Source organism: Anolis carolinensis, unplaced genomic scaffold, assembly GCF_035594765.1.
Source record: "Anolis carolinensis isolate JA03-04 unplaced genomic scaffold, rAnoCar3.1.pri scaffold_7, whole genome shotgun sequence".
Lineage (NCBI taxonomy): Eukaryota > Metazoa > Chordata > Lepidosauria > Squamata > Dactyloidae > Anolis > Anolis carolinensis.
The window spans coordinates 15,273,440-15,295,079 of NW_026943818.1; the positions used below are offsets into that span (position 1 = coordinate 15,273,440).

The window sequence follows — 21,640 nt, forward strand, 5'->3', positions numbered from 1 at the left end:
GTGAGACTCTACTGTATAGACTAGCTGTGCCCTGCCACGCGTTGCTGTGGCCAATTGGAATTGTAGTGAATAGCCTGGCTGCTTCAAAGCCTGGCCGTTTTCTACATAGGGTATCCTTGCTAGGCCAGGTTGAATGAGTAGCCTCGTGGTTTCCAAAGTCTGGCTTTGAAGCTGCAAGGCTGTTCAGTGTTAATCAAGGTGGGCCACAAAGGGGTTGATATATGTGTGGAATAACGTGCAGTGTGGTAGAAAGAACTCTTGTCTGGTTGAGGCAGGTGTTGCCATGGATCTCCTTGATTAGCATTGAATAGGCCTGCAGCTTCAAGGTCTGCCTGGTTAGTACTTGGAAGAATCCTTTACTGGGACGTGTTAGCTGGGTGGGATTATTTAAGTTGTTTAGCACTGAATGGTCTTGTAGCTTCCAAGCCTGGCTGCTTCCTGCGTGAGGGAATCCTTTGTTGGGAGGTGTTAGCTGGGCCTGGTTGTTTCCTGTGTGGAATTCCCCTGTGTTCTGAGTGTTGTTGTTTATTTAGTGTCGTGATTTTAGAGATTATATTGTTGCGTATTGTTATTAGAGCACAGTAATTATTATACATTATATTGATAATGTTATATGATTTGCCTGGAACAGGATTGTATGAGGCCCCTTCTACACAATGGTTTAAAATTCACACTGAAGTGGGGTTTTTTTTGTTTTGTTTTGTTTTTTGCTGTGGCCTAGCAGGCAGCCTGGCTTTGAAGCTGCAAGGCTGTTTAGTGTCAATCAAGGTGGGTCACAAAGGGGTGCATTCCGGTTTTTGGGTTTTTGGATGAGGGGTTGTGTTGTCAATTTTCTAAAGGGAGGCCTGTAGTTTTGTTGTTTTGCCCGGTGCCGCGACACCATTACCCTTTTATATATATATAGATACTAGCTGTGCCCGGCCACGCGTTGCTGTGGCAAAGTGGTGGTGGTATTGATTAAAAATTGTTGTGTAATTTTTATTTGACGTTATTTGTATTTTTTAATTTTTATTGTAAGTTATCTTTTTATTTATTATATTTTACTATTTTCTTGTACTATTTTTAGTTATTTTCTATTATAGTATTTTATTGTATTAATTTTTTTAGTGTTTTTAATTATTTTTTAGTGTTTTTTATTTTTTTTTATTGGGTTGCTAGGAGACCAAGTTGGAGGAGCTTAGCCTTCTAACTGGCAGCAATTGGATAAAAGCAATTATTCCTCTCTCTCTAATTAGGACTTTATTTTTCTTTGCTTTTTGTGGTATCAACCTAGAGCCGTGGATGATGGGTTGTGTTGTCAAATTTCGAGGTTGGGGGGGCCTGTAGTTTTGTTGTTTTGTGCGTCGCCGCGACACCATCACCCTTTTATATAGATAGATATATAGGAGGGTCGCTATGGGAATAGTTGGATAGACATCCCGGTCTCTCTCTCCGCAAGTGCCATCCAAAGACACACATAAGTAGATAGCTATAGGCGAGTCCCGGTGGGAAGAGTCGGTTACGGGCGAGAGAGTTTCTTCCTTCGTTCTCTTCTTCCTTCCTTGTCGGTTCCTTTGCCGTCTCCTTTGGGGGAACGGCCTGCCGTTTTTTGGTGTTTGTTCTCCTTGGCGGAGCCGTGTAAATAATGCAGGAGCGGATTAATCAACCCACGGGGGCATAATTAGGAGGGAGGCGAGGCCCTCCGTGGGGCTCCTTCTTCTTCTCCTTCTCCTTCTTCTTCTTCTTCTTCTTTTTCTTCCAAGGAAACTTTCGGCTCCCGGGCGTTTGAAGCTAAGTTGGGAAGCGCGCCGTGCGCCTCCGCCTTTGATGTGGAAATAGGACAGTTTGAATCCGTCGAGTTTAATTTTTCACAAGCGGCAGGGGCCCCGCCGTGAGCCTGAGCGAGCGAGCGAGCTCTCACGGCCTTTATTATTAGTATTAGTATTATTATTGAAGGGAGAAGAAGACGGAGGAGGGAGGGAAGGAAGGAAAGAAGGAAGAGAGAGAGGAGATCCCTCTTATCCAAATAGCAGATGAGAAACGGGCTCGGACTCACTTCGCTGAGAAGTCTGAAGCAGCCCCACACTCCTCCCCATTGCGCTCCCTTGCTTGCTTTCTCTCTCCCTTTCCCCCTTTCTTCCTCTCTTTTGCTCTCTTTGCACTCCTTTCTTCTTTGTTTGTTTTTCTTTCTGTCTCTCTTTTTCTTCTTCCTTTCTCTCTTCTCTCCTCTTTCTTGATCTCTCTCTCTTTTCTCTTTCTTTATTTCTTTCTCCTCTCTTTCTTTCTCTCTCCTTCCTTCCTTCCTCCCTTCCCTTCTTTCTTTCTCTCTTTTTCTCTCCCTTTTCCCTTTTCTTCCTCTCTTTTGCTCTCTTTTCTTTCCTCTTCTCTCTCTCCCCTTCCTTTTTTCTTTCTGTCTCTCTTTTTTTCCTCCCTTTCTCTCTTCTCTCCTCTTTCTTGATCTCTCTCTCTGTTTTTCTTTCTTTCTCTCCTCTTTTCTTTTTCTCTTCCTTTTTTCCTTTCTTCCTCTCTTTTGCTCTCTTTTCACTCCTTCTCTCTCTTGTCTATGTTTCTTTCTGTCTCTCTTTTTCTCCTCTCTCTCTTCTCTCCTCTTTCTTGATCTCTCTCTCTTTTCTCTTTCTTTATTTCTTTCTCCTCTTTTCTTTCTCTCTCCTTCCTTCCTTCCTCCCCTTCTTTCTTTCACTCTTTTTCTCTCCCTTTTCCCTTTCTTTTGCTCACTTTTCTTTCCTCTTCTCTCTCTCCCCTTCCTTTTTTTCTTTCTGTCTCTTTTTCTCCTCCCTTTCTCTCTTCTCTCCTCTTTCTTGATCTCTCTCTGTTTTCTCTTTCGTTCTTTCTCCTCTCTCTTTTCTTTTTCTCTTCCTTTTCCCCTTTCTTCCTCTCTTTTGCTCTCTTTTCACTCCACTCTTCTTTGTTTGTGTTTCTTTCTGTCTCTTTTTCTCCTCCCTTTCTCTCTTCTCTTCTCTTTCTTGATCTCTCTCTGTTTTCTCTTTCTTTCTTTCTCCTCTCTTTTCTTTCTCTCTCCCTTTTTCCCTTTCTTCCTCTCTTTTGCTCTCTTTTCACTCCTCTCCTCTCTGTTTGTTTTTCTTTCTGTTTCTTTTTCTCCTCCCTTTCTCTCTTCTCTCCTCTTTCTTGATCTCTCTCTCTCTCTCTCTCTCTCTCTCTGTTTTTTCTTTCTTTCTTTCTCCTCTCTCTTTTCTTTTTTTCTTCCTATTTATTTATTTATTTTATTTATTTATTTTATATACTGCTCTTCTCCCCCAGGGGGACCCAGAGCGGTCTTACATAATGGCAAGATTAATGCCACATAATATCTATACAGTAGAGTCTCACTTATCCAACATAAACGGGCCGGCAGAATGTTGGACAAGTGAATATGTTGGATAATAAGGAGGCATTAAGGAAAAGCCTATTAAACATCAAATTAGGTTATGATTTTACAAATTAAGCACCAAAACATCATGTTATACAACAAATTTGACAGAAAAAGTAGTTCAATACGCAGGAATGCTATGTAGTAATCATTGTATTTACGAATTTAGCACCAAAATATCACAATGTATTGAAAACATTGACTACAAAAATGCGTTGGATAATCCAGAATGTTGGATAAGTGCGTGTTGGATAAGTGAGACTCTACTGTATATATAAAAGGGTAATGGAATCACGGCGCCGGACAAAACAACTAAACTAAATGCCCCACAACCTCGAAAATTGACAGCACAACCTCTCATCCAGGCCTCTACGTTCATACAACAAAAAGAAAAGAAAAATAAAGTCCTAGCCACAGCAACGCGTGGCCGGGCACAGCTAGTAATACAAAATATAGTAAAACAAACTATTGTAAAAACACACTTTCTTCCTCTCTTTTCACTCCTTCTCTTCTCTCTCTCTGTTTGTTTTTCTTTCTGTCTCTCTTTTTCTCCTCCCTTTCTCTCTTTTCTCCTCTATCTTGATCTCTCTCTCTCTGTCTCTGTTTTCTCTTCTTTCTCCTCTCTCTTTTCTTTTTCTCTCCCTTTTCCCCTTTCTTCCCCTCTTTTGCTCTCTTTTCGCTCCTTCTCTCTCTCTCTCTCTCTCTCTCTCTCTCTCTCTCTCTCTCTCTCTCTCTCTCTCTCTCTCTCTCTCGGCCTGGTTTACCTGGACGGGAGAGGAGAGGCCATGCCGGCTTTACCTGGACTCTGCCACCAGGGGCCGCTGTGCCCCAAGCCATGCGCCATGCTCCCCGACAGACAGTGAGGATGATAGGCTTCGGCAGGGATCCGGAGCCACGGGCACCACGGTGGGTGGGTGTGCGGGAAGGAGGCCTCAGAAGCCCCTTCAAAGAGGGGCATGAAAAGGAGAAAGGGGTGAGAAGACAGGGGAGGGGAGAAAGGAGGACCCTTGGCAGGGAAGGGCCAGCCCCACATGCCTCCCTCTCTGTCTCTCTCTCTCTGTCTGTCTCTGCACCAAAATCAAAGGCAAATCTATCCAGAGGCAGGTGGAGAAAGATGCAAGGCAGCAACAACAGCTAGCCACCCTCAAGGTCCAAACATCCGACTCGCCAAACTCACAGGGCTGAGGCCAGAAAATGGGAGAGGAATAATAATAATAATAATAATAATAATAATAATAATAATAATAATAACAACAGGAAAAACTCAGCCGCTATCAGGACCTCAAGATGGAACTTCAAAGACTCTGGCAGAAACCAGTGCAAGTGGTCCCGGTGGTGATGGGCACACTGGGTGCCGTGCCAAAAGATCTCAGCCGGCATTTGGAAACAATAGACTGACAAAATTACGATCTGCCAACTGCAAAAGGCCACCTTACTGGGATCTGCAGCATCATCCGAAAATACATCACACAGTCCTAGACGCTTGGGAAGTGTTCGACTTGTGGTTTTGTGAAACGAAATCCAGCATGTCTATCTTGTTTGCTGTGTCATACAATAATAATAATAATAATAATAATAATAATAATAATAATAATAATAATAATAATAATAATAATATACATCACACAGTCCTAGACACTTGGGACTTGTGGTTTTGTGATACGAAATCTAGCATATTTATCTTGTTTGCTGTGTCATAATAATAATGATAATAATAATAATAATAATAATAATAATAATACATCACACAGTCCTAGACACTTGGGAAGTGTTCAACTTGTGGTTTTGTGATACGAAATCCAGCATATCTATCTTGTTTGCTGTGTCGTACAATAATAATAATAATAATAATAATAATAATAATAATAATAATACATCACACCGTCCTAGACACTTGGAAAGTGTTCGACTTGTGATTTTGTGAAACGAAACCCAGCATATCTATCTTGTTTGCTGTGTCATACAACGTCGTTGTGTCAATAATAATAATAATAATAATAATAATAATAACTTTATTTTTATACCCCGCCCCATCTCCCCAGTGGGGACTCGGAGCGGCTCACATGGGGACCGAGCCCGAAACATACAGCAATAAAACGATAAAACAATTATTCCAACAGTAAAACATCAATATCAATAAAACCATCATAAAAAATCAACATACAGCATAAAATGTTAAAAACAGGAGACTAAAACAAGGATCTGGGCCAAAGTGTAGAATATATCAATATAGGCGAGGTAATTTCTCAGTCAAAGTAGTCCATAAAGTGCAAAGTAGTAGTGGCAGAAAATCCTGTAGTAGGATGGGCAGATAGTTCAACCTATTAATTAATCGTATAAGGAATCTTATATTATCCCAGCTGTGCCCGGCCACGTGTTGCTGTGGCAAAGTGTGGTGGTATGGGAAATGAAGTATTGAGGAATTGGTGGTAGTTAGTATATGTTATTTCCTTGTTCTGTATTGAAAACATTGACTACAAAAATAATAATAATAAATAAACTTTATTTTTATATCCCGCCCCATCTCCCCGAAGGGACTCGGGGCGGCTCACAACAGGGACAAGCCCGAACAACAACAACATACAGTAGAGTCTCACTTATCCAACATGCACTTATCCAACGTTCTGGATTATCCAACACATTTTTGTAGTCAATGTTTTCAATAAATCGTGATATTTTTTAGTGCTAAATTCGTAAATTCGGGGAGAAGGGCGGGGTAGAAATATTGGAAATAAATACAGTAATTACTACATAGCATTACTGTGTAATGAACTACTTTTTCTGTCAAATTTGTTGTCTAACATGATGTTTTGGTGCTTAATTTGTAAAATCATAACCTATTTTGATGTTTAATAGGCTTTTTCTTACTCTCTCCTTATTATCCAACATATTCGCTTATCCAACATTCTGCCGGCCCGTTTATGTTGGATAAGTGAGACTCTACTGTATTTAACATAAACTTAAAACATTCCGACAATACACAAAATAAAATAATGGACAAATACATTAAAATCCAAGCAGATAAAATCAGAGTAATTAAAAGCAACCCAGTGGGGACAGGTTTCATAAAGGGCTGTATCATGGAAATAAGTAGCAGTGATAAAGTGCCATATGCACAAAAATGCGTTGGATAGTCCAGAACGTTGGATAAGTTAGTGTTGGATAAGTGAGACTCTACTGTATTCAAAAACATTTAACCTACGGATGCCTCAATTAATGTCATTTTATTGGTATCTATTTTCATTTCTGAAATTGACCACCCTTGGCTTATACTGGAGTCAATGTTTTCCCAGTTTTCTTGTGGTCAAATTAGGTGCCTTGGCTTATATTCAGGTTGGTTTATACTCAAGTGTATACGGTATATGTGTGTGTGTGTGTGTGTGTGTATATATATATATATATATATTAGCTGTGCCCGGCCACGCGTTGCTGTGGCAAAGTCTGGTGGTATGGGGAATAAAGTATTGAGGAATTGGTGGTAGTTAAGGTGGACATGAAGTCCATTATAAATGGGTTATATAGCTGTGTGGAAGGGCCTTGAGACTACCCTGCCATATAATCCAGTTTGATTTGAACTGGATTATATGAACTGGATAATCTGTATTTTATAGGCAGTGTGGAAGAGGCCTAAGTGAGGCCTAACTCTGCCTGTCCCCTGGGCTGAGTGGGTTGCTAGGAGACCAAGTGGGCGGAGCTTAGCCTTCCAACTGGCAGCAATTGGATAAAAACAATTCTTCCTCTCCCTCTAATTAGGACTTTATTTTTCTTTTCTTTTTGTTGTATGAACGTAGAGGCGTGGATGAGGGGTTGTGCTGCCAAGTTGAGTGTTTCTGGGATGTGTCGTTTTGTTCTTTTGTCCTCGGCCGAAATTTCATTACCTTTTTATATATATAGATGATCACAGTCATATCTACCTATGGTCCTCCACCTACGGCTGGACGGCCATCTGTCGGGAGGGATCTCCCGGGACTTGCTTCCTCTCCTGACGCCTTTCTCCCGCGGCCTCTCTTGCAGTGGCGGACAACATGGTGCTGCGGATGCTCTCGCAGAGGCTGAACCAGTGGGAGTGCCACGTGCGCGGGTGGGTGCTCCACGGCTTCCCCCGGGACGAGGACCAGGCCCGCGCCATGCTCCTCGCAGACATTCGCCCAAACAGGTGAGCCGCCAGCGGCTATCTCTGTGTCTCTGTCTCTCGGGTTGCATCTTGCCCCTCTCCATGCTCACGGGAGAACAAAAAAGGCAGTCCGGCAGATCAGAAGCTTCCGGTGCCAACGGCAGAGTCATCATTATTAGTATTATTAACTTTGTTTGGGGTCATTTCCAAAAAGCATTTCAAAACAGCAACGCTGTAGCAGTCTGGCAGGTCAGAAGCTTCCATTGCCAGCAATAGAGCCATTGTTGTTGTTGTTACATTTGTTGGGCCATTTCCAAAAAGCATTTCAAAACGGCAACGCTGTAGCAGTCTGGCAGGTCAGAAGCTTCCAGTGCCAGCAGTAGAGCCGTTGTTGTTGTTGTTGTTGTTGTTACATTTGTTGGGCCATTTCCAAAAAGCATTTCAAAACGGCAACGCTGTAGCAGTCTGGCAGGTCAGAAGCTTCCAGTGCCAGCAGTAGAGCCGTTGTTGTTGTTGTTGTTGTTGTTACATTTGTTGGGCCATTTCCAAAAAGCATTTCAAAACGGCAACGCTGTAGCAGTCTGGCAGGTCAGAAGCTTCCAGTGCCAGCAATAGAGCCATTGTTGTTGTTGTTGTTGTTGTTGTTGTTACATTTGTTGGGCCATTTCCAAAAAGCATTTCAAAACGGCAACGCTGTAGCAGTCTAGCAGGTCAGAAGCTTCCAGTGCCAGCAGTAGAGTCGTTGTTGTTGTTGTTGTTGTTGTTGTTATTATTACGTTTGTTGGGCCATTTCCAAAAAGCATTTCAAAACAGCAACGCTGTAGCAGTCTGGCAGGTCAGAAGCTTCCAGTTCCAGCAGTAGAGCCATTGTTGTTGTTGTTGTTGTTGTTGTTGTTGTTGTTGTTGTTGTTGTTACGTTTGTTGGGCCATTTCCAAAAAGCATTTCAAAACAGCAATGCTGTAGCAGTTTCGCAGGTCAGAAGCTTCCAGTGCCAGCAGTAGAGCCGTTGTTGTTGTTGTTGTTATTTATTATTATTATTATGTTTGTTGGTCCATTTCCAAAAAGCACACTGGGTGCCGTGCCAAAAGGTCTCAGCCGGCATTATTGGAATAATAATAATAATAATAATAATAATAATAATAATAATAATAATAATAATAATATGAAGGAGAGTTTTAACGTTTGTATATTTTTAAGTTTTACATTGTATGGTATCGGCTATACGGTGAGCCACTTTGAGTCCTTTTTTTGGAAAAATAATAATAATAATAATAATAATAATAATAATAATAATAATACATCACACAGTCCAAGACACTTGGGAAGTGTTCGACTTGTGATTTTGTGAAACGAAATCCAGCATATCTACCTTGTTTGCTGTGTCATACAATGTCGTTGTGTCAATAATAATAACAATAATATAATAATAATGATGATACTAATAATAATAATAATAATAATAATAATGTGAAGGAGAGTTTTAACGTTTGTATATTATTAAGTTTTATATTGTATGGTATCGGCTATACTGTGAGCCACTTTGAGTCCTTTTTTTGGAAAAATAATAATAATAATAATAATAATAATAATAATAATACATCACACAGTCCAAGACACTTGGGAAGTGTTCGACTTGTGATTTTGTGAAACGAAATCCAGCATATCTATCTTGTTTGCTGTGTCATACAATGTCGTTGTGTCAATAATAATAACAATAATATAATAATAATGATGATAATAATAATAATAATAATAATAATAATAATAATAATAATGTGAAGGAGAGTTTTAACGTTTGTATATTATTAAGTTTTACATTGTATGGTATCGGCTATACTGTGAGCCACTTTGAGTCCTTTTTTGGGACAGATAATAATGATAATAATAATAATAAGCCTAATAATAGTAATAATAGAGCCTGGTGAAGAGGAAGCCAGTCCGTAAATCTCTTCCTCGGAGGCCATAAAGCAGTGTTTCAGACACAAGGGAGAAGGCAATGCTGGGAAATCCGTAATAAAGGTATGAATCATGGCGCCTTTCCCTTCTCTTTCTATTTTGATTGGAAGACATTTACATATACATCGATCACGTTTATTATTAGTATAACTCCGTCCGTCTCTCGCTCTCTGGGGCAGAATTACGGCCGTCAATGGTTCCGCTCACAAACCTCCGCCTCGTAAACCTGCGGCAAATAATAATAATAATAGCAATAATAATACTAAATTACCTCTGGATTGGATTATGACAGATGAAGCAAGCCTTGCGATGGATGACGGATGGCAGGGAAAAGAAGGAGCCTCGGAGAAGAACAAATGGGGCCGTAAAACTTTATAATAATATAGCAATCCTCACCATAACGATCGTCCCGGTCCACAGGGACAGGCTTTATTCCCTGGGTTTCGTGGTTTTGAGTCTTTCTCCGCGGATGGCCATCTGTCGGGAGGGTTTAGATGGTGTCTTCCTTTACGGCAGGAATCGGGTTGGACTAGTTTATAATATATGCAACTTGGCTTAGATGTTGGAGGAACAATAACAAGTTTATTCAGGCACAAAGCTTAGTGGTTACAATGTTGTTTCTCATTTAGAGGCACTTTTATTAACAGTTACAATACTAGAATGAGTATTGTATGAATGAGTAGTTAGAACTTCTTCCTCTGCTACTTTTAAACCGCAGTCACCCCTGTGATATACGATCACAGATTCTCTGTTCCTTACCAGGACACAGACTACATTAAATAAGTCACCCAACTTATTTAAAACCGTCTCAAAATGAACAATTGAGTCTCCTTGATCCCCTCAAACCTGGATCGATCTTCCCTGTGCCTCCTCAGAGCACAGACTGAATCTCTTTTTTAAACTGCACGTTTTTCAACAAAACGGCAGTTGGCTCCGCCTACTTCTCCATGGCAACCAGCCTCAGTGCTGAGATGCAATAACTGTAATACTTACCCTTTTAAAACACAAACACACAATTAAACATAACCTCTGTAAACCAAAAATTCATACTTCATTACAATGGCCTCGAAGGGTCCCTTCCAACTCTAGAGAAGCCTTTGATTTCATAACCCATGGACCTGTTAATGTCTGTGAGACTGGATGGCATCTGTTGGGGAAAGCACTATCTGATCTTTCCTGACAGATGGCCATCCAGCCCCTGCATTATCATTATCATTATTATAGAAAATTAGGATCCTAGAGTTGGAAGGGACCCTCAGAGGCCATCTAGATCAAGCCAAGCATCATTCGATCCCTCCCGACAGATGGCCGCCCAGCCTGTACTACTACTACTATTATTGTTGTTGTTGTCGTCATCATCATCATCATCATCATTACAGAAAATGAGGGTTCTAGAGTTGGAAGGGATCCTCGGAGGCCATCTAGGCCAAGCCAAGCACCATCCAATCCTTCCCGACAGATGGCCGCCCAGCCTGTACTACTACTGTTGTTGTTGTTGTTGTTGTCGTCGTCGTCATTATCATCATCATCATCATCATTATTATAGAAAATGAGGATTCTAGAGTTGGAAGGGACCCTCGGAGGCCATCTAGGCAAGCCAAGCACCATCCGATCCCTCCCAACAGATGGCCTCCCAGCCTGTACTACTACTATTGTTGTTGTTGTTGTTGTCATCATCATCATCATCATCATCATTATTATAGAAAACGAGGATCCTAGAGTTGGAAGGGACCCTCGGAGGCCATCCAGGCCAAGCCAAGCCCCATCCGATCCCTCCCGACAGATGTCCGCCCAGCCCGATCTCCGCCAGGAGCGCGTGAGAAATGCAGTCCCGCTCCTCGAACGTGCGCGGCGCATTTAGACCCCGCGGTGACCCCGCAAACGATGCGCTGATGGAAGGCCCCGATCTCATCTGACGATTTAGGCCAAGCCAAGCACCATCCAATCCTTCCCGACAGATGGCCGCCCAGCCTGTACTACTACTGTTGTTGTTGTTGTTGTTGTTGTTGTTGTTGTCGTCATCATCATCATCATCATCATCATCATTATAGAAAACGAGGATCCTAGAGTTGGAAGGGACCCCCAGAGGCCATCCAGGCCAAGCCAAGCCCCATCCGATCCCTCCCGACAGATGTCCGCCCAGCCCGATCTCCGCCAGGAGCGCGTGAGAGATGCAGTCCCGCTCCTCCAACGTACGCGGCGCATTTAGACCCCGCGGTGACCCCGCAAACGATGCGCTGATGGAAGGCCCCGATCTCATCTGACGATTTCCAGGGTGGATTAAGGATAATAAACAGGCCGTTAATGGGAGCCGGCGCCGGGGCCGCTGTTGCTGCCAGAGGTTAATAACTCCATTACCGGCAGCTCTTTCCGTGCGCAGCCTGGAGCGCCTGGGCTTTAGCCCCTCCACTCAGCTAACACAGCTCCCCATCAGCACGCCACGCCTGACATTCATCCACGCCTGCCGCTTCCAACGAGCAGCCCAGAGGGATCCTTGGGAAGGGGCACCCAGGGGCCATCCAGTCCATCCTCCTACATGGATATAGTTATTTGTATGCCTATGCTTATGTCATAGGATCTTAGAGTTGGGAGGGTCACCCAAAGGCCATTTAGTCCAGCCCCTAACCCAAACCCTTCCCAAGTGTCTAGGACTGTGTGATGTATTATTATTATTATTATTATTATTATTATTATTATTTTATTATGACACAGCAAACAAGATAGACATGCTGGATTTCGTATCACAAAATCACAAGTTGAGCCCTTCCCAAGTGTCTAGGACTGTGTGATGTATTTTCGGATGATGCTGCAGATCCCAGCAGGGTGGCCTTTTGCAGTTGGCAGATCGTGATTTTGTCAATGTCTATTGTTTCCAAATGCCGGCTGAGATCTTTTGGCACGGCACCCAGTGTGCCCATCACCACCGGGACCACCTGCACTGTCTTCTGCCAGAGTCTTTGAAGTTCCATCTTGAGGTCCTGAGAGCGGCTGAGTTTTTCCTGTTGTTTTTCACCTGGGATGGTGACATCAATGATCCAAACCTTTTTCTTTTCCACAACTGTGATGTCTGGTGTGTTGTGTTCCAGAACTTTGTCAGTCCGGATTCGGAAGTCCCACAGTATCTTTGCGTGCTCATTTTCCAAGACTTTTGCAGGTTTGTGATCCCACCAGTTCTTTACTTAAGGCATAAGTTCCAATGAATCATTTGGGCCACATGGTTGTGCCTCTGTTTGTAGTCTGTCTGTGCAATTTTCTTACAGCAGCTGAGGATATGATCCATGGTTTCGTCGGTTTCCTTGCACAGTCTGCATTTTGGGTCATCAGCTGATTTTTGGATCTTGGCCTTGATTGCCTTTGTCCTGATGTCTTGCTCCTGGGCTGCAAGGATCAGGCCTTCTGTCTCCTTCTTCAGGGTCCCATTTGTGAGCCAGAGCCAGGTCTTCTCCTTCTCAGCTTTTCCTTCAATTTTGTCAAGGAACTTTCCATGCCATGTTTTGTAGTGCCAGCTGTCAGCTCTAGTTTGAAGTGCGGTTTTCTTGTACTGATTATTATTATTATTATTATTATCATCATCCCTCCTGACAGATGGCCATTATTATTATTATTATTATTATTATTATTATTATTATTTGCATTTCTCCTGATGTCTTGCTCCTGGGCTGCAAGGATCAGGCCTTCTGTCTCCTTCTTCAGGGTCCCATTCGTGAGCCAGAGCCAGGTCTTCTCCTTATCAGCTTTTCCTTCCATTTTGTCAAGGAACTTTCCATGCAATGTTTTGTTGTGCCAGCTGTCAGCTCTAGTTTGTAGTGCGGTTTTCTTGTACTGATTCTACTCTAGTTTGTAGTGCGGCTTTCTTGTACTGATTCTACTCTAGTTTGTAGTGCGGTTTTCTTGTACTGATTCTACTCTAGTTTGTAGTGCGGTTTTCTTGTACTGGTGTTTTGTCTGCTGTGCTTTGAGGAGTTTCTGATTTTTGACTTCAATCAAAATTATAATAAAATAATAATTATTATTATTATCATTTATCCCTCCCCTGCTTTTTCGCTGCCCTCCGGTTGGCCTTGGTCAAGTGGGTTTTGTCCATTGTCTTGGCTTGACCGCTCCTCCTCCTCCTCCTCCTCCTCTTCCTCGCCTGCCTGCCTTCCTGCCCCTGCTTGACCCTCACGGGAGGGATGTTTTCCCTTGTTGCTCTTTTGTCCGCATTTGCTTTCTTCCTCCTCCTCCTCCTCCTCCTCCTCCTCCTCTTCCTCCCATCTACAATAATTAGCCTTGTAAGACTAATGGAAGGCATCGTGTCTAATTACCTGACTGAAGGCCCCATTATGCTATTAACATTTGGGCGGCCGAGGGGCAGAGAGAGAGCTGCTCATTTGCATGGCATTAAGTTAATTGAGCTGGAAGCGATCGGGGCAAAAGGGGCGAAAGGGGGGGCGGCGGAGCCGGGTGTCGGGTTCCCCCCAGAGGAGGAGGAGGAGGAGGAGGAGGATGTCCAGAGCGGGACAATTAATCTGACAGGTTTATTAATTAACGGGCGCTCCGATTACCTGGAAGCGATAGCACTTGGCAGCCCTGCGGAAAAGGGGGGGAGTGAAGGGAGGAAAGAAGAATGGAAAGAAGGAAGGAAGGAAGGACTAAGAGAAGAAGGAAGGAAGGAAGGAAGGAAGGAAGGAAGGAAGGAAGGAAGGAAGGAAGGAAGGAAGGAAGGAAGGAAGGAAGGAAGGAAGGAAGGACTAAAAGAAGGAAGGAAGGAATCGTTCGCCGTCCGTCCGTACGCCCATTCCTTCCTTCCTTCCTTTGTCCATTTGTTCATTTTTTCCTTCATTCCTTCATCCTTCCATCCATCCATCCATTCATTCCTAAGTCCATTCGTCTGTTCATTTGTTCATTCGTTCCTTCATTCCTTCATCCTTCCATCCATCCGTCCATTCATTCATTCCTAAGTCCGTTCATTCGTGTGTTCATTTGTTTGTTTGTTCCTTCATTCTTTTGTCCATCTGTCCATTCATTCATTCATTCATTCATCCATCCATTTGTTCACCTGTTCATTCTTTCATCCTTCCATCCATCCATTCATTAATTCCTAAGTCCATTCATTCGTCTGTTCATTTGTTCATTCATTCCTTCATCCTTCCATCCATCCATTCATTCATTCCTAAGTCCATTCATTCGTCTGTTCATTTGCTTCTTTGTTCCTTCCTTCCTTTGTCCATCTGTCCATTCACCCGTTCATTCCTTCATCCATTCGTCTGTCCTTCGGTCTGTTCATTTGTCAGTTTGTTCATCCATCTGTCCATCTGCTCATTCCTTCCTTCATCCACTTGTTCATTCGTTCCTTCATCCTTCCGTCCATTCATCCATCCATCCATTCATTCCTAAGTCCGTTCATTCGTCTGTTCATTTGCTTGTTAGTTCCTTCATTCCTTTGTCCATCTGTCCATTCATTCATTCCTTCATTCCTTCATCCATTTGTTCCTTCATTCCTTCATCCTTCCGTCCATCCATTCATTCATTCCTTTGTCCATCTGTCCATTCATTTGTTCCTTCATTCCTTCATCCTTCCATCCATCCATCCATTCATTCCTAAGTCCATTCATTCGTCTGTTCATTTGCTTGTTAGTTCCTTCATTCCTTTGTCCATCTGTCCGTTCATTCATTCATTAATTCCTTCATCCATTTGTTCCTTCATTCCTTCATCCTTCCGTCCATCCATTCATTCATTCCTTTGTCCATCTGTCCATTCATTTGTTCCTTCATTCCTTTGTCCATCTGTCCATTCATTCGTTCCTTCATTCCTTCATCCTTCCGTCCATTCACCCGGTCATTCCTTCATCCATTCGTCTGTCCTTCGGTCTGTTCGTTTGTCAGTTTGTTCATCCATCTGTCCATCTGCTCATTCCTTCCTTCATCCACTTGTTCCTTCATTCCTTCATCCTTCCATCCATCCATCCATCCATTCATTCCTAAGTCCATTCATTCGTCTGTTCATTTGCTTGTTAGTTCCTTCATTCCTTTGTCCATCTGTCCGTTCATTCATCCATTAATTCCTTCATCCATTTGTTCCTTCATTCCTTTGTCCATCTGTCCATTCATTCGTTCCTTCATCCCTTCATCCTTCCGTCCATTCACCCGGTCATTCCTTCGTCCATTCGTCTGTCCTTCTGTTGGTTTGTCGGTTTCTTCGCCTGTCCGTCGGTTCCTTCGTTCCCTCGTTCCCGGGGGTCTTCCTCGTGCCCCCCCCCCCGTGGGCGCTGCGAGGGGCTGTCAGGCGCTGTCATCCGCCCGGGGGTCTTTCTCCTTCCTTCGCTCCTTCTTCTTCTCCTCCTTCTTCTCTCCTTGTCATCCCTCCGCCTTTAAACTCGTGGCGCTGCAGAGACCCCCCCCCCCCTTATAAGACCCCCCCCCCCCATCCCGCATGAATATTTCATGCCCGGCAGCATAAATATTAATCCTAATAGCTCTGCGCGGTGGTTATTATTTCTGTCTTATGACAAATATTCATAAAATATTCAGCACCCTTTTTGGGAACCCTTTAGCCCTTGATTGCGAGGCCTCCGCTCGTTCGCTCGCTCGCTCGCTCGTTCTCCGGGCTTGACGGGCGGCTCCCTCCCTCTTAATTAATACCAGCCGCCATCAATATTTAATCGGGTTTATTTGCGCGGAGCCCATTAGGGACGGGCGGAGGAAAGGGCTCCCGTTGCCTGACAGGCTCTCAATGGCGGAAGGAGGGAACGAAACAGGGAACGAGTGAACGAGTGAACGGGGACGGAGACAAAACTATTAGGAAACGGGACGCGGAAAGTGACACCTCGTCATCATCATCGGCGCTTTGCGTTGCGTCTCCTCCGCCCGCCCGTCTCCATCATCGTTATCATTATCATCATCATCACGGGAACACGTTAATGGGAAAACTCGTTAGCCTGTTTAGGAGCATTAACTCTCCGCAAAAGGGCCGTTTTGGGTTGCGGGAAATGTGGGAATATCGCACTGAAGCGGTCAAGAGGAGCCTAGAATATTATTATTACTATTATTATTATTATTTAATAAATACTTTTTATTAAAGATTTTCTAAATATATATACAACGAAAGAGTGCGGACATTATAGAAAAGTTTAAGAAAGAAGGAGAAAGAAAAAGTATTATTATTATAATATTATTATTAACAGTGTAATTATAGTAAAAGGTTATGGTGCTTAAAACCCAAAAAGACTCTTAGGAGACAGGCTATTATTATTATTATTATTATTATTATTATTATTATTATTATTATTATTATTATTATTATGACACAGCAAACAAGATAGACATGCTGGATTTCGTATCACAAAACCACAAGTCAAACACTTTCCAAGTGTCTAGGACTGTGTGATGTATTATTATTATTATTATTATTATTATTATTATTATGACACAGCAAACAAGATAGACATGCTGGATTTCGTATCACAAAACCACAAGTCGAATACTTCCCAAGTGTCTAGGACTGTGTGATGTATTTTCAGATGATGCGTGCAGATCCCAGTTGGGTGGCCTTTTGCAGTTGGCAGATCGTGATTTTGTCAATGTCTATTGTTTCCAAATGCCGGCTGAGATCTTTTGGCACGGCACCCAGTGTGCCCATCACCACCGGGACCACCTGCACTGGTTTCTGTCAGAGTCTTTGCAGTTCAATCTTGAGGTCCTGAAAGCGGCTGAGTTTTTCCTGTTGTTTTTCGTCAATGCGACTGTCACCTGGGATGGCGACATCAATGATCCAAACCTTGTTCTTTTCCACAACTGTGATGTCTGGTGTGTTGTGTTCCAGAACTTTGTCAGTCTGGATTCGGAAGTCCCACAGTATCTTTGCGTGCTCATTTTCCAAGACTTTTGCAGGTTTGTGATCCCACCAGTTCTTTGCTGCTGGCAGGTGGGACTTGAGGCATAAGTTCTAATGGATCATTTGGGCCTCTGTTTGTAGTCTGTCTGTGCGATTTTCTTACAGCAGCTGAGGATATGATCCATGATTTCGTCGGTTTCCTTGCACAGTCTGCATTTTGGGTCATCAGCTGATTTTTCGATCTTGGCCTGAATTGCCTTTGTCCTGATGTCTTGCTCCTGGGCTGCAAGGATCAGGCCTTCTGTCTCCTTCTTCAGGGTCCCATTCGTGAGCCAGAGCCAGGTCTTCTATTATTATTATTATTATTATTATTATTATTATTATTATTATTATTATTATGAATGGCCTTTGTCCTGATGTCTTGCTCCTGGGCTGCAAGGATCAGGCCTTCTGTCTCCTTCTTCAGGGTCCCATTCGTGAGCCAGAGCCAGGTCTTCTATTATTATTATTATTATTATTATTATTATTATTATTAATTGCCTTTGTTCTGATGTCTTGCTCCTGGGCTGCAAGGATCAGGCCTTCCGTCTCCTTCTTCAGGGTCCCATTCGTGAGCCAGAGCCAGGTCTTCTATTATTATTATTATTATTATTATTATTATTATTATTAATTGCCTTTGTCCTGATGTCTTGCTCCTGGGCTGCAAGGATCAGGCCTTCTGTCTCCTTCTTCAGGGTCCCATTCGTGAGCCAGAGCCAGGTCTTCTATTATTATTATTATTATTATTATTATTATTATTATTATTACTTGCCTTTGTCCTGATGTCTTGCTCGTGGGCTGCAAGGATCAGGCCTTCTGTCTCCTTCTTCAGGGTCCCATTCGTGAGCCAGAGCCAGGTCTTCTATTATTATTATTATTATTATTATTATTATTATTATTATTAATTGCCTTTGTCCTGATGTCTTGCTCCTGGGCTGCGAGGATCAGGCCTTCTGTCTCCTTCTTCAGGGTCCCATTCGTGAGCCAGAGCCAGGTCTTCTCCTCATCAGCTTTTCCTTCAATTTTGTCAAGGAACTTTCCATGCAATGTTTTGTCGTGCCAGCTGTCAGCTCTAGTTTGTAGTGCGGTTTTCTTGTACTGATTCTGCTCTAGTTTGTAGTGCGGTTTTCTTGTACTGGTTTTTTGTCTGCTGTGCTATGAGCAGTTTCTGATTTTTGACTTCAATCAAAGCAGGTTCTTCACTTTGCTTTACATATTCGTGAGCCAGAGCCAGGTCTTCTATTCTGTGTCCGGCCTCGGCTTCTTGCGTCAGCGGAGTGTGTGGTCCGTCCTTCCGCCTCCTTCCTTGCAGAGCCTCTTACGCTTGGGACCTGCCCTTGACTTTTCGATTCTATTTGCCAGCTTTCTCTTCTGCTGGGAATTCACTACGGAATTCACTCTTTGTCTTTAGTACTTTACACAGTTTTCTACTCTTGACTTCCATCCATGTTGGTTGTTGTTGTTGTTATTTACAGTGTAATGATCACAGCAGTCACTTGAGACACGGAGAGGCTCTGAAGAGGCCTAGAAAGACACATTCTATTCCTAATGGCATTTCTTTCCTTCTCCCTCTCTCTTCCTTCCTTCCTTCCTTCCTTCCTTTGGCACGATCAATACTCTTTCTTTCTTTCTTTCGTTCTTTCACTTTCTTCCGTCCTTGTTATCCCTCTCTTCCTTCCTTCCTTCCTTCCTTTCTTGTCTTTGGCACGATCAATATTATTTCTTTCTTTCTCTTCCTTCCTTCCTTCCTTGCTTTCTCTCTCTCTCCCTCCCTTCTTCCTCTCCTTCTTCTTCTTCCTCTTCCTTCCTTCCCTTCCCATCTCTCATTTATCCCTTCCACCATCGCGAGGAAGCATTCTCCTTCTTCCTCTCCTTCCTTTTCTTCCTCTCCTTCCTTCTCCACTCCTTTTTCCTCTTCTTCCTCTCCTTCTTACTCTTCTTCCTTTTCTTCCTCTCCTTCTTCCTTTCCTTCTTCTTTTCCTTCTTCCTCTCCTTCCTCTACTTCTTCCTTTCCTTCTCCTTCTTCCTCTCCTTCCTTTCCTTCCTCCTCTCCTTCTTCTTCCTCTTCTTCCTCTCCTTCCTTTCCTCTTCCTCTTCTTCCTTTTCCTCTTTTTCTTCCTCTTCTTCCTCTCCTTATTCCTTTCCTTCTTCCTCTTCTTCCTTTTCCTCTTTTTCTTCCTCTTCTTCCTCTCCTTATTCCTCTCCTTCCTCCTCTTCTTCCTCTTCTTCCTTTTCCTCTTCTTCTTCCTCTCCTTCCTCCTCTTCTTCCTCTTCCTCCGACAGCCATCCGCTCTCTTCCTTCCTGACAATCACGGTGTTTTCCCGGCGGTTGTTGGGCAACAGAAACAAAGCAGGAACAAAATGTTTGGAGTGTTTGGGATGAAAGGCTGCGGGAAGCGCTTCTCTTTTCCCCGCTGCTGCTGCTTCTGCTTCTGTCTTTGGCAGCATTGAGATCTTCCGCTTTAGAGGAAGAGAGAGAGAGAGAGAGATAGCTGTGTGTATGTTATTTTCCCCCTTTACTTTAATTTCTCTGTGTGTTTTTATACAACAAAAAAAGTCCCCGCAACGTGAGCGGGAGTCATTATCGCTCTCGGCAACATCTGAAGAGGCAGAAGGTGGTTTTTCGTGGGTTTGGAGCCTCGGCGACAAAAGGCGTGCGACGGCTTTCATCTGATCTGAGCCTCACAAATCATGTCATGCCGAGGAAGGAGGAGCAGGAGCGGCATCACCGTCATTATCATCAGAAGGGAGCAGAGCCTCTTTGGCGCCAGGCCCTTATTCTTGTATTATTATTATTATTATTGTTATTTTATTGTATGACACAACAAAACATTGCATGGATTGAAGTCAAAAATCAGAAACTCCTCAAAGCACAGCAGACAAAAAACCAGTACAAGAAAACCGCACTACAAACTAGAGCTGACAGCTGGCACAACAAAACATTGCATGGATGGCATCCAACCTCTGCATAATAATAATAATAATAATAATAATAATAATAATAATAATAATAATAATAATAATAATAATAATCACACAGTCCTAGACACTTGGGAAGTGTTTGACTTGTGATTTTGTGATATGAAATCCAGCATATCTATCTTGTTTGCTGTGTCATAATAAAATAATAATAATAATAATAATAATAATAATAATAATAATAATGTGTTGTTGAAGGCTTTCATGGCCGGGATCACAGGGTTGTTGTATGTCTTTCGGGCTGTATGGCCATGTTCCAGAAGTATTCTCTCCTGACGTTTCGCCCACATCTATGGCAGGCATCCTCAGAGGTTGCCATTGATGTGGGCGAAACATCAGGAGAGAATACTTCTGGAACATGGCCACACAGCCTGAAAGACATACAACAACCCAATAATAATAATAATAATAATAATAATAATAATAATAATAATAATAATAATAATAATAATTAGCTAATCCTGTCCCTTGCCCTTTCCTCCTTGCAGGGTCTTCTTCCTGAGCATCTCAGCTGACATCGCCGTCCAGCGCCTGTCTTACCGCAGGGTGGACCCCATCACCGGCGAAAGGTGAGAGACTTGTTGTTGGTGTTGTTATTCTTATTACTGGAGAGTGGACCTGGCCACTGGAGAAAGTTGGGATCCTCTATTAGTAGTAGTAGGATTAGTAGTTGGTAGTAGTAGTAGTATCAGAGGGTGGACATAGTTGTGCCTCTGTTTGTAGTCTGTCTGTGCGATTTTCTTACAGCAGCTGAGGATATGATCCATGGTTTCGTCAGCTTCCTTGCACAGTCTGTATTTTGGGTCATCAGCTGATTTTTCGATCTTGGCCTTGATTGCCTTTGTCCTGATGTCTTGCTCCTGGGCTGCAAGGATCAGGCCTTCTGTCTCCTTCTTCAGGGTCCCATTCGTGAGCCAGAGCCAGGTCTTCTATTATTATTATTATTATTATTATTATTATTATTATTATTAATGGCCTTTGTCCTGATGTCTTGCTCCTGGGCTGCAAGGATCAGGCCTTCGGTCTTCTTCTTCAGGGTCCCATTCGTGAGCCAGAGCCAGGTCTTCTATTATTATTATTATTATTATTATTATTATTATTATTATTATTATTATTGCTCCTGGGCTGCAAGGATCAGGCCTTCTGTCTCCTTCTTCAGGGTCCCATTCGTGAGCCAGAGCCAGGTCTTCTATTATTATTATTATTATTATTATTATTATTATTAATTGCCTTTGTCCTGATGTCTTGCTCCTGGGCTGCAAGGATCAGGCCTTCTGTCTCCTTCTTCAGTGACCCATTCCTGAGCCACAGCCAGGTCTTCTCTTTATCAGCTTTTCCTTCAGTTTTGTCAAGGAACTTTCCATGCAGTGT

At 42.9% G+C, this 21,640-nt stretch overlaps 1 protein-coding gene across 1 annotated transcript in view; it reads left to right on the forward strand.

Annotated features, from left to right (window-relative positions):
- ak8 (adenylate kinase 8) overlaps positions 1-21,640 on the forward strand; it is a 67,147-nt gene that overhangs the window by 44,633 nt on the left and 874 nt on the right. The window contains exons 11-12 of the mRNA XM_062959188.1: positions 7,382-7,523; positions 20,758-20,838. Coding sequence (XP_062815258.1) covers positions 7,382-7,523; positions 20,758-20,838 — 223 coding nt within the window. The remainder of the gene's footprint in view (positions 1-7,381; positions 7,524-20,757; positions 20,839-21,640) is intronic.